This window comes from Cornus florida, unplaced genomic scaffold (assembly GCF_030987335.1).
Source record: "Cornus florida cultivar Cherokee Brave unplaced genomic scaffold, ASM3098733v1 CherokeeBrave_3.0.0_Hap2_Chr08, whole genome shotgun sequence".
In the NCBI taxonomy this organism is placed as follows: domain Eukaryota; kingdom Viridiplantae; phylum Streptophyta; class Magnoliopsida; order Cornales; family Cornaceae; genus Cornus; species Cornus florida.
The window spans coordinates 7,589,499-7,605,050 of record NW_026775578.1 but is presented as its reverse complement, the minus strand read 5'-3'; the positions used below and the strand labels follow the sequence as shown (position 1 = coordinate 7,605,050).

Below are 15,552 nucleotides of genomic sequence, written 5' to 3'. Positions count from 1 at the left end.
TTTTGTGGGAGCACTGAATCGCATATTAACTAAATAATTTCTTCGAATTTCAAATTCAAGAAGCTTCATTTGGCTCCCAAACTTTGTTAATGTCCTGCCACCACTCGAACTTTGTAATTCAGTGTGCGGATTCAGTGCAATTCACTACAAGGAATTTTAGTCTGAACAGAACCAAGGGGTTGCCATAATTGGGGGTGTTAATATGTAAGCCATTTCTAGACGAATCAAACAATACAATGTCGTGTTAAGAGAGAGGCAAGAGTAGGCCTCATTCCTTTCAAATGAAATGGCACCTTACTGTGCATCAGTTGACAATGCTAACCAAAATGCAGTAAACATTAAAAATCATAAAGATGACCAATGTAAATCACTTTACTAATAGCATCGCTCAAAAAATATGAAAATTATGACTCCTCAAATGGTGTATATATCAAATGATCATCATCAAATTAGATTATCTATATGCTACACACACAAAGTAAATGATAGAAAATAAATAAATAAAATCACTGATTCCTCAACTATCATACCATCTTGAACTCAACTACCACAACGGCAAACAAAACTCCGAGCAAGACCTGCACTTTTTAGATCTGCTACTGATCATGGATTGTCCTTGTTATACCTGTGTGACTAGCAGAATGAACAAGGACCACAGGTTTCTGTTGAAAAAATATTGCAGGATTTGGATTAAAACATCACAATCCAGTCGGTTTAGAGGTGGGGATGCTCCGCAAAAATATTGCTCTTGCAGCAGGATCAGTTGAAAACCGACCCAACACAGCAATTGTAGCTGTACTACTTCCGAACTTCTCTATACCTCTAGATATCATACAAGTGTGGTTAGCCTCCACTACAACCATTACATCTCCACCTAATATTGACGAAACAGTCTCAGCGATTTGCCTGGTGAGCCTTTCCTGTACTTGGAGCTTAAAACCATGGAAATGTACCACCGACTGCAAAAGGGATTTTCCAAGGGGATTGACTCCTCGAGCACAGTAGTATCCTATATGTACAACACCGTGGAACGGGAGTAAATGGTGTTCACATAAGGACCAGAATGACATGTTTAGCTCAGAACAGATCTCTTCATTAGTGTGAGTGACATCCTCATTGGATTTAAAAGGATCCATTCTACCAAGGGCAAACCCATTCAGCTTCATCTCCAAATTACAATTTTTAAAGTTCATCAGCCACTTCACAAAACGAGTGGGAGTTCCTACAAGCTCCGTCCTCGATGGATCATCACCCAAAGATTGAAGAATTGAAGATACTGCAACAACCATTCCTGAATTGGCTGACCCTGGCTTGGAGAAAGACTGGGATGGGCACCAACATAGATCAGCCGAGTCTCCAGAACAGTTTTTCTCCACATCTATGCCTCTGAATTTTAGAAGGCTCAGAAAATCACCCCAAAAATCTGCATTCGCATTTTCAAACACTCCTGAACCGGAAGTAACCAGTACCTTTATCAATCCTTGGTGATTCGAGTCAAAGAAAGCCGATTCAAAATTTGGGAAGTGAATGTGTGAACATTGGAGAATTACAGCAACACCTGTTGGCTTGATGCCATGCTGCAGAGCTGAACACACTTCATCTGCCAGACGCTGTGGATTTTGGAGCCTTTTTGCAAAGACATCCGCTACCCTACAGAGCTTACTTAGGCCTACAACCTGTTTCCCTGATGGGACATAACCTACGTGACACTTAATCTGGAATGGAAGCAAGCAAGACTCACAGTATGAGAATAGATCAAGATCTCGAACAATAACAAGCCCGCCTGCACCTCCAGCATGACCCACTCCACTTTCCAATCCAGCTTCAGGGAATAAAGCACCTTGGACAATGTCTTTAACCTTTTGTCTGTAGCCTGACAAAGTAGGAAAAGATGTTTAAATCAGTAACGCTTGTCACATACTTCAAAATCCAAACTAATAATAATAGAGACTTGTATACACATTGGATATTTAGATCAGAGATATATTTTCTTCATTCATTTTTCTTTTACTATTGTTTCAATTATTTAGAACTTTCAAACAAAAATATTGGCACAACAAAGATTATATATGGAGGCTGATTTTGCAAATGGAAACTGAGAGCTTTTATTACAAAACAACATGCTCTAAAATTTGGAGAAAAGATTACATATGGAGGCTGATTGTAAAATAACATGTTTTTTCTCTCGAGAAGTTTTACCTTCTAGAAATACTCAATGGTCCTATAAAAGTTCCTCCTTGAGCTATGCTTTTGGTTCTATGTTCTCATTTGATCAGCCAAAAAAATGTGTGTATCATGATGCTATCTTCTAGAGTAGACAAATTTTACTACCCATATTTGAAATTTATCATTACCTATATGAACCATTTGATTAATTCCTATGAATTCATTTAAATACCACCAGCAACTTGGTTAAAAAACAGTTTCCTGGCAAAGCAACCACATATATCAGTCAAACAAATATGCTAATTCTCAATAATTACCCACCACGACGACATTTCCTGAAATTACACTAAACTACCAAGCCTGCATTTGACAGATCCCAATTCATGATTAAAACATCACTACTCAATAGCATATACACAAGGATTACACAGTGGTGTTACGAGTCAGTCACATATAAAAATACTCCACCTCTAACAGCAATATTTTCTCCACAAGCTTTCCTGCTCTTGCGAAAATCCAAAGGCGAAAGCACTTACCAGGGAGTGCCTTATCATTAGCAAAGAAGAGCACACCTAAAACCCTCCCCATCTTCAACATATCTTCTTTTACTCAATGTTTAACTGCTCAACCAGCCAGGGCAAGAAAAAGTTTCCTTGCATGATTTCCATGTTCTTAACCACAAACTAATATAGAAAAGAACAAGGTCCCAAGCTTTTAAACTTTTTAAAATGGATGACACTACATGCATGTGGCTGCTCTTCTCAAACTTACAAAACCATGTCCGAATAACATAAGGTATCCGTATTACAAACTGCTTTTAGTTTAACATCTGGATGCAGTAACAAAAGCTTCTAACCTGGACTTCATACCTTTAGCAAAGATGGAAGCATTTGATGAATCTACCACCTACCGTTCCAATCTTTCAAAGGTTATTGTCAAACTCATATTCCACCCCAACTATTTTCCTCATTTGAAGGTTATTTATCGAATATACTGATCCCCGAAAGCTCAGAGTGCACCTATAGCTATCCAACTAGTTATGGGATACATCACATGTTAAGCAGAAGGAACCTAAGCCAAAAAGGCATATCACACACACGCAGGCGATTTATTAAATAAAGAAAAAGCTCCATAGTGGTTATAGATGGTAATGAGGGATGGCTTGTCCCTGCAGGCAAAGAGGTTTCAAGATACCAGGTTATCAAGGTGGACAGCCCAAACAAGTGTTCTAGATAACATCCACAAAGAGATGGCAAATTGTCAAAGTCTCTTCCTCTTCATAATGGATACACAGAGATAAGCACATAATGCTTAAACTACCATCATGGAAATTTGAAGCAATAAATATTTAAGACAGCAAGTTGCAAGGCTGATAGCCAATCAACCAACATCGATCCAGCCAATGCAGGTTGCTGAAGAGGTACACTACATACAAACCTAATTTTTGACAAAACAATTCCAATTTGAATTTGACCAATTCAGTATATTTTCCACAACCCAACACACAAATCAATGTGTTCCATCACTTTAAAAAAAATATGTGAATGAAGGATCCACTGAACTGAATTGGGTACATGAATCTAACAAATAATGAGGATTTTGATTCCACAAAATGACAGATCTGCTCAAACCCATATCCCATATGAGTCAATAACCTCAATCAACAAATACATGCACATAGCATACAAAGATTAATGTTGTTGATTGTAGCGTCCAAAGAGTTAAAATCACTAACAGTAGACTGCACTAACTTTTGACTATTTTTTTATTGCAAGAAACCAACTTAGCAGCTACCAAATAAGTTGCAACAAACAGTAATCCTTTTAGTAATCTAACCAAAAAAGAAAAATTCATTTCTCAATATGTCCAAAATTAAAACCAGAAAACCATTAGATCCAGTAGACCAAAAACCTATGCAACAGGATTTAAAAATTGAACAAAGATACTAAAAGAGAGTCGCAGGATGTAAAGGAAATATGGGGCACACCTCTGGTTCCTTCTCTGAGGGCCTTGGAGACGCGAAGTGGAGTCTTCCTGATACCTTCTCGATTAATATCTTCATCCAAGCCCTGCAACAGAACTTTCACAGCTTCCTCAATGGCCACAGACTCTGGTTCTTCTTCATCAACAAAACCACCGAGTTTCACTCCATTCTGTAGTTCAACATTGAAATGCCCCTCATCCAAAGCGCCCATTGACAGACCCAGAAAAACAAATCCCGCACCGACCCAAATCACAAATAAAGTCTTTCGAAAGCAAGCAAATTGAATCAAATCAAATGTTGGACTAAAACACCAGCCCCAAATAAGAATCAGCCAAAAGATTCAAAATTTGAGGTACACAGATGAAGAAAACGAGCAAAAAAACTAATGGGTCTAACCAATCAAACCAATAAAACCTAGAATAATAATATGGCTAGCCCCAGAAAAAGTAAGGGGGGCATAGCTCTCTTACGCTCAGAAAAAATAAATTGATGGGTGAACCCAACTCAGACGGAAATGGAGGCAGAGGGATCTGCGAGTGTGTGCTCGTATATGTATAATGTCTGTATTTATAAACGTAGGGTTGGCAGTTGGCTGTGATCTTTGGAATGTGTGGATGCCTTGTTTTTTAATTATTTTCCCAACGGAAGGTGGGACCACAAAGAGATAGGTCTGGTATGAAAGAGAGAGTGACGATGAAATGATCTGATATGGGTCGGTCAGGTTATCGTTACGGTGGTGGGTGGTGGTCAAAGACAGAGGAGGAGGGTGATAGTACTGGGCATGAGACCATTTTGACGCACACGCAGAGAGAGAGGGGGTGGACCCACATAGAAAACTGGGTTATGGTATAGAGTGGTACATTGCCAACAACCCACCCACCATACCATAGACTTCTGAGGATAGAAAATTGAAAAAGAATCGCATATTCCGGATCTGAGAATGACAACACTACCTTCACCTCTCTCTTTTGAGATCTCAGATGTAAAAAAAAGGCAAATAAGCAAAGATCTGTGTCTGCACTATTAAAGGTATTATGTCTCGTTTTATAGATGGTTTAATGATTTCAACAAATTTATGCCTAATTATTGATTGTAAGGTTTTTTTTTTTTTTTTTTTTTTTTTGTGATGCTTAATTATTTATTTTCTCTCTCAAAAAAAAATGTTCTGCTCGGGCAAAACAGTCGTTTTTTTGGAACAGAGGTAATATTAAATAATATGAAGTAATGTGTTGTCCAAATAGTTGGTTACTACTGTATGTATTCGGGGTCATTTGTCGTATTTTGCACCCTCCCCGCCTCCTCTTTTAATCAAATAAATGTTCAATGTGCCTGCACCGCACCGAATACCCACTCCCTCTCATCACTAACTAACTTCTAACATTCTTGTCAAGAAAATATATATATATATATATATTAAACATAATGGCATTTCTATCCCTTAAAATTAGGGTTGCAACTCAGGTGGATTTAAGGTATAACTTAAGCTTTACCCACCATATGAAATGCTAAACCCAAACCCAACTCTAACCATATCCTCAACTTTAACTACTCAACTCAAGCCCAATCCTAATCTTTTACTTTTAAATTCGGGCTTACAACTTAAGCTTAGATTTCAGGTTAATTCGGGTTACTCATATGACTAATTCTTACACCGAAAATTTAATATGATCTTGAATTAGTTTTAGATTAAATTACTCTTAAACAAGAAAAAGTTTAAATAGATTTTTAATAAATTACAAACAAATTTTTAGAAAATTAATTCTCCTAAATGTTAATATACAATAAGTTAAGATTTAACAAAAAAAAAAAGTTAAAAAGAAAAAAAGTAATCATAATTTAAATATTATATATAATGTATTTAAAAGTAAAAATATATATGAAAATAATATTATATTTTGGGTTCGGGTTACTAGCACTTCAACCCAAGCCCAATCCTAATTAAATTCAGGTTGAGATTTTTCAACCCATGCCCAACCCTAATTGTAAAAATGATTGTCCAAATCTGTGAAAAATCGGACTGGGCTCGAGTTGGGTTTGGGTTACCCAACCCAAGTTGCACCTCCTACTTAAAATAGAATACAGTATTATGTTTTGAGATTAACTCAAATTGCACTAAATTCTTTTGTATTATTAAAATGTTGAATTATATCTCTTCTTTTATCCCTTTTTTTTATTTATTAGCAAATACTCTCAATTTACAAAAAATTACAGATTATCCTTCTCTGATAGCAGTCAAATATTAAAATTCTAGTATTGAAGTGGTCACGTGCGTTACGTAACACAAGAATTGATTGTTTTGATAAAAATATATTTACGCGTGTTCATTTTATTATTTACAATTGATTTTAAAAGTTAAGAGTGTTTTTTAATTTTTTAATTTTTTTTTGTCAAGAACAAGTTTTTCGTGTGTCACATGTGATCACTTTAACTTCAAATTTCCAACTCAGCGGAGAAGGGTAATTTCCAGCTCTTGGTAAAAGAGAGTTTATTGCGACTTGGACTTTGAGATACATATATAATGAAGAAGGTGCATTGCTTTATTTTAGGAATTGACAAATGATACTACTGTGTATGTACTAAATCTTTTTTGTTAGAAGTATATCATTTTAGAATACAGTTTTTTCTTAGAAGTATATCATTTTAGAATACAGATATGCATGTGGGAGGTTTAAGGACTCTGCAAAAGAAAGTATGCTTGTCCTTTACGATCTTTGCGAATCTAGAGAGACCACCAAGAGGAAATGATATGAGAACCATTAAGTTACAGACACGCTGGGTCCGGTATTTGAAATGTCTTTTTGCTTTCTCTCCTTTCCGTATACAATCATATTGAGTTTCACATATTTTTTTTTTTTTTTTTTCGTGTTAAAAGTTAAATGAATAGATACATAGTATCGAAATCTGATGACAACCACAAGTCCACTAATCCTTTCCAACCAAACACTAATATCTAAATACTTTGACATGTTTTGCATTCCAGGTCTCTCGTCAATTTTAAACTCCACATACTCATGTCTTCTCAACATGGCATGCATAATCTGTTTTGAATCATAATATTTCCTGTAAATAAAATGAACACGAGGGAAAAAAATAATAAAGAAAAAAAAGGAAGAAGAAAATGAGAAGTTTTTTTACTAGATGAGTACGTTTACATGAAACCATTTGCAATAATTAATAAAAGGACAACGCTCCAAAGCTACATGACAGATTGATCAACTAAATTTTCTATGCCACGGTACGCATGACCGACTTTGACAACATTCGCCATTTCTAACACCGGACCATAGTAATTTCAGAAAATGTTACCAATGCTCAAAGCACTCTCAATCGTTTTAGCTCACTAAACTAGAGCTGACCTTGAAGGATGGCATAGAACTGATGGTCTCATTCTCATAAACATGGTGCCCGTATACATAATTTCAGATAAATAAGTACAGCTTTTGGTCATCACAAGAGATTGAATTTTCCCAACCATATACGGTTTTCAAGCAAGCTTGTTCATGGCAACAACAATCCTACCATCCTGGATTGTTTTCTGGTTGTCATAAAAATCCAGTATCTCCATCGATATGTTTTTCACCTGTCATCAAAGAATTAAATCCACCTAGATAAATAGATTGTTTATTCTTATATTTTATTATTTGAGTTTTTGTTTATTAATTGTTCATAAAATTGACGGAATTTAACCATCAAAGGTGAAGATCACATTTGTCCATCATGGAATTTCAGAATATGACTCCAATTTAGCTTTATTAATAATTTAATATAATGAAAGTTAAACACTAAAATACATGGATGCGAGGAGGATTTAGCTTCAAAGACTTACCACATTCATATCAACTCGAAGCTCTTCAAACCAGGCTGTGTTCTCTTTATCTTTGAGGACACTGGCAACATATAAGCAAGCTAATGCAATCAAGTGCGGAGGATGTATGAGGATTAGATCCATCTTATAGGTGTCATTGACGAGTCCCCTGTATTGTTTAAAATAAATGCCTTCAGAAGATCAACCATGCTTTGTGGGATAGAATGTTTGCAGGAGCAATTGACATGTCCAGAAAGACAAAAAATAGGGATGATTTTCTGAGAAAGCTTTCAACTATTTTTCAGTTGTAAATAAATAGCCAAAAGAAAAGGGCCAACTAATGATCAAAGGAAGACTTTTCCAAGCAAAAAACTCATTGCCATAGCATTTGTATCCAAGAAAGTACAATTTTAATTGATAAACATTAACCCCTATCTTTATACATTTATTACTTTTTTAGCATGAGGAACAACCTGCCTCCAGAATGAAAAGCACATGAACAGAGTGTTTCCGAATTCAATACCATCAGAACATATTGAGCTTGAGAAAACCAGTAGTACTAGCATGACATTGGTCAGACACTGGTGAGTCTGGTGTGTACTAATTTTATCCTGTAATCCTAATTACTTCTTAATTTGCATAGCCACTTGATAAATGCCCATGCCAAGTGGAATTTCTAACAATGAGGATTTATTATTTTTTTTTCCTAGTTGGTACTCACACACACATGCCTCCACTGAGGTTCGAACCCCTGACCTCTCTTTGAGAAGTAGGGGCTTGGTACCACTAGGCCACTGGCCTGTTGGTATCTTTAATCCATGCCTTTTTATGTACACTGTTGATATATTTAATCCACGCCAAGTGGAATTTCTAACAATGAGGATTTATTATTTGTGAACCCTGTTGATATATTTAATCCATGCCTTTTTATGGACACTGCTTCAACGATTACGTCCGTGTAGAATTATTCAAATATCCAACAGAATGCTAATTTCCTGAGTGGTAAGATATGGGTGTTAGGTAATCTAAGCCAGAGACACGCTATCAGCAGCACAGGGACCGGGCAAAAGTGTGCACCTGCGTGTTTGCAATGTAATTCTTTTGGGGACTTTGAGTGTAATGTGAATAATGCGCTCGTACTTCAAAACTAATCTGGTTCTTCCTTTCTTTGTAGCGTTATTTACTTTGTTTTCTTTCTGAGGAAAGGTAAAAGAAAATGAGGATGGTCTTAGAACAACTTTCTCAGAAGATTAAGACAATCTAATCGGGTAACTTTCAGTCTTTCAACCATCAAATGTTCCAGGTGATTAATTAAAACTTCTAAGCAATGCATTTGACAGAAGGATGTCTCGGCAGTTCTGCCACTAGGCAGGACATCCCAGGGAAGCATTGAACATTTAAAGGGGTAGTCTCAGGAAAATAGTAATAAAAGCATGATGCATCTAAACAACTTTAAAAATTGACTGTGTTGATGATTAGTCTTTTACCAAGTAAACTGAGTTGCATCATTCATGCCAGCATCCTGAAGCAACCTGCCAAGAAAGAACAATCATTTATTAGATTGATTAGTGTTGTAGATGAGCTTCAAGTGATTAAAATGCACACACCAGTTTGTTAAGATTCAGTGGACCTAAGGTAGCTGATAGTACGGAAAATTTGGTAATAAAAACTCTAACCATAGGCGAATGACAACCAGAATCTTATAGAGGTTCCTGACGAAGTTATAGAAGATGAAGGAAAATCAAGAATGGCAACAGACACCGAAGGTTACCTGGATAAACTAATTTATCTATAAGCTAATGGAATTTATTGGTAATCCTGGTGTAGCAAGGGTTATATTTGGAGATTGTTGTGGAAACTTTATTACAGCGCAACCACCTCAAGTTATTCACGATCAAAAGTTCCAGACATATATGACGTATGGCCATGCTCATACCCATCATATGTCAACTTGTTCAAGGGGTTGAAATTACCCTTTTTCAAAGGCTAGTCATGCAGTTCCTCTGTAGCAGTAAAAAATTTAAAATAGGAACCAAGGAAACAGAGAACCCAGAGGTCGTAGTTTCCTTAAAGAAGTCATAAATAGGTGTTTGCCAAACATGACAGCCATAAATATCAAGATGAGGATCCAAAGAATATTATCCTGTCAAGTGAAGCATTTTTTTGTGAAAGCAAAAAATAAAAGTTGAGATAGTCAAACTATTTGGCCAAACTGCAAATATGTAACGTGTAGCACAGATACTTACTGTGATAATGCACGGTAAGGATGGAACACAACTAGATAATAGTTGAGGGCTTCTAAAATCTTCATTTCCATTTCAAGTATGTCTTTGATTTCATATCTAAACTTATCGTCTGAATCTGCAAAGCCAAAATAGCAGGTTCTCAACATTTCTCACAAATTGAAACATACCAAGACTGAATTCTGATGATAATTAAATAATTAATCTAGTAACAGGCTCAATAAGTAGTTACGCATTTTTCTGATGTAAAATACAAGAAGTCTAGCCTGCACTGTGCTTTCTTCAGCTTTTGATGCCAGATATAAGCTGGTTGGAGCCACTAGACGTGGATCATATTCTGTCATACTTTTCCTAAATGCACAAAGGAGATAATGCTCAGAATTTATATATAAATGGTTAAACCATGCTTAAAAATTGCATAATGAAATAGTGCTCAATAGGTTATTATATACAGTAATCCCCAAATGTTTGACTTTGAACAGAAAATAAATGCAAGAGATGAATGTCCAGAGCCTGACAAACACTTGAATGATGAGAAGTGGGAAGTTCTTGGGAAAATAATGCACTTTCTAAATTTTAAAAATGTGCGTGTGTGTGTGTGTATAAGATAGAAACATATACACTTGACTCCCGTTCAACCAACAATATAAGCAGCTTGAGAAAACGTTTATGCCAAGAAATCATATAATTTATACCAAATTTCAGTTGAATATATGTTCATATTGTGCAAGTTCAATAGGTATCGTTTAATTCATCGTATTTGGTTGGCCAGGATAGTGCTATTTTTGGGTCTCCATAAAAATATTTAAAATGCAGAAAATTCTAGGAAAACATCAACGGCAGTTTTTATTTACAGTAATGAGGATCAGGATGTGGTGAGACTTCTTGTTGACCTTAGAAAATGAACCTTGCTTATACTTGAAAGCCTATCCACATGGAAAGCATCAAACTTAAATGTAATGGTTGCTTTTGGTGATTCGGGATCAGCAAGGAGTTGGATTACATTTAGGGTGTCTTTTAGTTCAAGGATTTTGGTATATTTAGGAGTGGGATTCAGATTTGGACTTCAACCCATATCCTGTGTTTGGGTGCAATTCTCCAATATGATTTGAAAATCCATCCCAAGATTTGAAATATAGCCATAAAAAGATGATTTGCATATTTCAAAGGATTATTTGTAGATCCCTCTCGGCAAAATAAGTAAAACAACAGGATGCTACCAAAAACATCAGTTTCACGAACCACCATGATGTTGTCCACTTCACCATCACCAATTTTATTGCCGTTGCTACCCCCACCACCAATATTGTGTTATCATCATGATTGATATTCATCCATCATCACCAACAGTCCTCACCACTTCTGTCACTACCTCCATGATCTTACACTGTTCAAATTATCACAATCACCGGTCCACTAACCTCATTACACAAATGTCAATGACTCAATGCCACCGCCATAACTACCAATTTATATAGTCATCATAAACACTTCTCCAACCCCAACACTGCATTTATGGTTTGCCACCACCACTATTGTGGGATCAGTATCATGTGTGCTTCATAACTACCACCACCATTTCCATCTACTACTAACCTTTTACCAACAGACTTCAGAGTATAAATTGTATATGTTGTTAGTTCAAAAGTAATTTTAGGAAGAATTATATTTGAATTGACCATATATTAGCAATTCTAAGATTTACAATTTTAGAAATAAAACTCATAAGCTAATTCCAGTTCTTTGAACCAAAAGCACCCTCAGGGACTTCAAAGGAAGCACAGTTCTTTTATCCTCAAAGTCAGCTGACAGAAGACCAATAAAGCAGACATTTTAGCTCATATCGTGAGGCCTTACATAGATTATAAATAAGGGTTTCAATATTGTTGGTTAAATGTAATCTAATAGTGTCATAGGGTTTTTGAAAACTGCATTCTTGATCCTTATCCCTATGCCAATTTGTGAGGTGATCTTAGATTTATTTTAGATCTGCCATTAGAGTATCAACATTAAAATTTTATAAAAACAATGATGGTGCAGCAAAAAGAAATCGTGATTTAATATAAATGAGTTATGGAAAAAGGGATAGAGAAATGCCATTTAAAGGAAGTAAAACTAGCGCTTAATGTCTGTCAAAGAATTTATTCAAGTTGAAAACAAAAAACAAAATATTAGTCAAAAGACAGAAAGAAAGACTTGGGACTCGAATTAGTTCCAAAAAAAAAAAAAAAAAAATTTAATTGATTATTCCACGTCAACTTCATGAGTTGATAACCAAGTCAGGGTAGCGTGCCGGAGGTGTGACTCCATCTAGAGTCTAAACAAAAACAAGGACCTCAATATATATGATTCTAAATGAAGTGGCAGAGGATTCTGAAATAATTAAATGCATGCCACTACAGAGATGCATCACAAATTCACAAAAACTTCATGGTTGTGACTCAGATAAAAAGCAAGACGGTTCAATTGAGCAAAGGCCGAGACAGCTGGTTGCTAACAATGCATTTTTTCTCCCGACATCAGGAAATCGTACATAATACCTGGTGTAAACACGTCTCATGTATGTAATAGCAGTGGCTACGACCCTGAAAGATATCACATTATTGTATTAGATATCACATTAATTCTTGTAATTTTTTTATTATTTTTTTTAAAATTACTTTTTATACAAATAGGAAAATTGATAGGATTCATTAGTTCTTGAAAGGGAAAAGAGTAGGAATTCTAGTAACTTTCCCAAAACAAATTGATGTCAAGAGTTAACTGAATTCTTAATATGCATCATACTACGTTAAACTTCTCTTGAAGAGAAAAGCCATTGTAATCAAATTCCAGAATGTAACAAAATATCAGCATACTTCAACCTCTGATAATAACATGATATTGATTTAATTAGTTGTATGCCTGCAGCTTTACATAATTTTTGTGGAAATTGCAGCTTATATAAATGAAAAATTGTAAAGGCAACATAAAAGGAAGGCCAAACCTTTGCCTCACTTTCACACTTTGAGCCAATCTCCCAATGTCTGAAAAGGAAAAAAACAAGATTAACAAATGTAAGGAGATGAGCACATGAAAGAGTGCAAGATTTTGGCAGCCTGCCAGTATATGTGTGGCTTCTTTTACTTTTGGTAAGTAAATATATGTGGGGGTGTTGATGTCAGCTCATGCTCCATACAATTTCCAAGAATTTGATTTTATAATATGAATTAAAAATTGTCTTTTGAGGAATTTTCTTTGCATGAAATTAAAAATTAGAAATGAAAATCCATAAAATAAAAAAGCGTACGAAAACATGAAGTCCAGGTAGAGGTTATTACAATTCCTAACACTTCAATACTACAATAAGCTAGCAATATCTGTAAAATATAGAAACAAAATGGAATGTCAGAAAGAATGCACACATATAAAATATGTTTCAAGTGCAACCTATGCATGCATATGAATGATATGCCTATGTATATACTAGCAAATTTTATTCACAATACTCCCATGAAAAGTATGATTTTAAGAGAGCATCTACAACGATTCAACAAAAAACCAGGATACTTCCAGTTCTTCTCAATTGTCTATATATAGATACAAAATATTAGTTTGCTAATTAAGGGATCTCAAACAGAGATAGGTTGGTTGAGTTTGATAAAATCACATGTCCAGAAAATTTTTGTAATGGAGTTATTGGATATATTGGTATGACATCACAAAGGATTTGTGATGTAGGACAAGTTACCGAAATTTTCTGGTACAATTTGACGAGCTCCTTTTGACTTGTGGAGACACATTCTGGACCTAAAGCAGCCCAACAATCAAAACTCCCAAGCCATGTCGTTTTTTAAAAAAAAAAAAAATTTCATCGTTTAGTTCAGATAAATCACGTTTTTCAGTGATAAAGGAAGACTGATGAATATTTTGAGATTTCTGGTTACAGGTTTAAACGGATTCGGATTGATTTGAAATTTGGTAGTTATTTTAGCGATTAACTTTTATCTCCTATTTTTTGGGTCCTTTTTTGAGATAGTGTCATCTTGGGCTTCTCAATACTTTTTTTATTTATCAGGTAAGTACTCACACATACTGCTGCCCACGCCCCCCCTCTTTGAGGATAGGAGGTTATACCATTGGGCTACAAGACCTTTGGTGGCTTCTCAACATTTTTCATAATGATGAATCCTCATAAAATGTATCCTCGGTGCAGAATAACTGAAATGCAACCAATTATATTGCATACTTAGGTTTGTTTTGGCAATAAGCATTATTTCATGTCTTAGTTCTTGAAGGGTTATGCATGTTTGTACGATTGCATATCCATTTAAGTGTCTGTATGTGTGTGTGAGAATCGCGCTTGAATTTGTGTGCAGACACATGTTTGTGTGAACCAAAGTCCATAAAAGAACAACTCTTTTTTTAGGGTTAAAATCAGCCATACAGTCCAACAATAAATCTAACCTAATTTTGAATTGTAGAGCTCGAATCCAATGAAGAAAATGTTGAATTGAATGGTACTAGTCTCTTTATGGGGGTTATTAGTTATTACACCTTTTCTTTCCAATTATTTCTTCAATTAAGAAACAGAAGGATAATAATAGAATAAAAATTGTGCAAGCTTATAAAAAATTCCGAGAATTTTGCAATTAATTGGATAATTTTCCGTCTAACAAAAAAATAATAGATAATTTCCAATCATAAAATCCAATATAATGTATGAATAAGAGAAGTATTCGTACAATTGGCCATGTGCATCTTGATGAGCTTGGAATCCTCAAGAGTGATGCCCTTCTCCTTGTCAAGGGGGTTCACAACGTCCACCTCTTCCGGGTCCAGAAGTTCTTTGCTGTATAAACGCAATCAAACAAAACCGGAAAAATGATCAAATCAACGCAAGAAAAACTAAAACAAGTAGATCAAAACTCAAACAAAGAGGGGAAAAAAAATTAAACGAGATAGTCTAAAACTTACTAGTGAGACGATGTCCAAAAATTGGCAGCCATTTTTTGCAATAGAGATCGATGTACTGACTTTAGCAAACCATACAAAATTTCAATGTATATAGGTATGTATATCTATATATGAATTAGCACGTCTCTTGTAAATTTGTAATACGACCCCGAAACGACTAAATCCTGGGCTTATTTCTGTATCGTCCGTGCGATAGAATCTTGGTTCAGCCCTTAGTCCAAAGAATTTAACAAAACCCAACTCAACTAGGATGGGCCACATGGACGGGCGATTTTTTGTTTTTTTTGGGTTGATAAGGTATAATACATATTAGACCTTGGGGATCGTCCGTGAGATATAACGTCTGAAATGAATTTATGATTGGAAAAATTCTTAGGACTCTCCTTATCTTAGGGTCT

General features: G+C 35.4%; 2 protein-coding genes across 2 annotated transcripts; both read right to left on the bottom strand.

The window, feature by feature from the left end:
- Positions 1–396: 396 nt before the first annotated feature.
- Positions 397–5,114, bottom strand: LOC132269174 (GTP cyclohydrolase 1). Its single transcript, XM_059770263.1, has 2 exons — positions 4,154–5,114; positions 397–1,873 (listed from the first exon to the last, which is right to left on the bottom strand). The coding sequence occupies exons 1-2, from the start codon at positions 4,359–4,361 to the stop codon at positions 699–701; spliced, it is 1,383 nt and encodes a 460-aa protein (XP_059626246.1). The 5' UTR covers positions 4,362–5,114; the 3' UTR covers positions 397–698.
- A 2,144-nt stretch (positions 5,115–7,258) lies between these two features.
- LOC132269173 (cyclin-C1-2-like) lies at positions 7,259–15,352 on the bottom strand. Its single transcript, XM_059770262.1, has 9 exons — positions 15,155–15,352; positions 14,923–15,029; positions 13,185–13,224; positions 12,739–12,783; positions 10,431–10,549; positions 10,202–10,316; positions 9,443–9,487; positions 7,977–8,124; positions 7,259–7,730 (listed from the first exon to the last, which is right to left on the bottom strand). Exons 1-9 carry the CDS (start codon positions 15,184–15,186, stop codon positions 7,635–7,637), a joined length of 747 nt encoding a protein of 248 aa, XP_059626245.1. The 5' UTR covers positions 15,187–15,352; the 3' UTR covers positions 7,259–7,634.
- Positions 15,353–15,552: the final 200 nt, after the last annotated feature.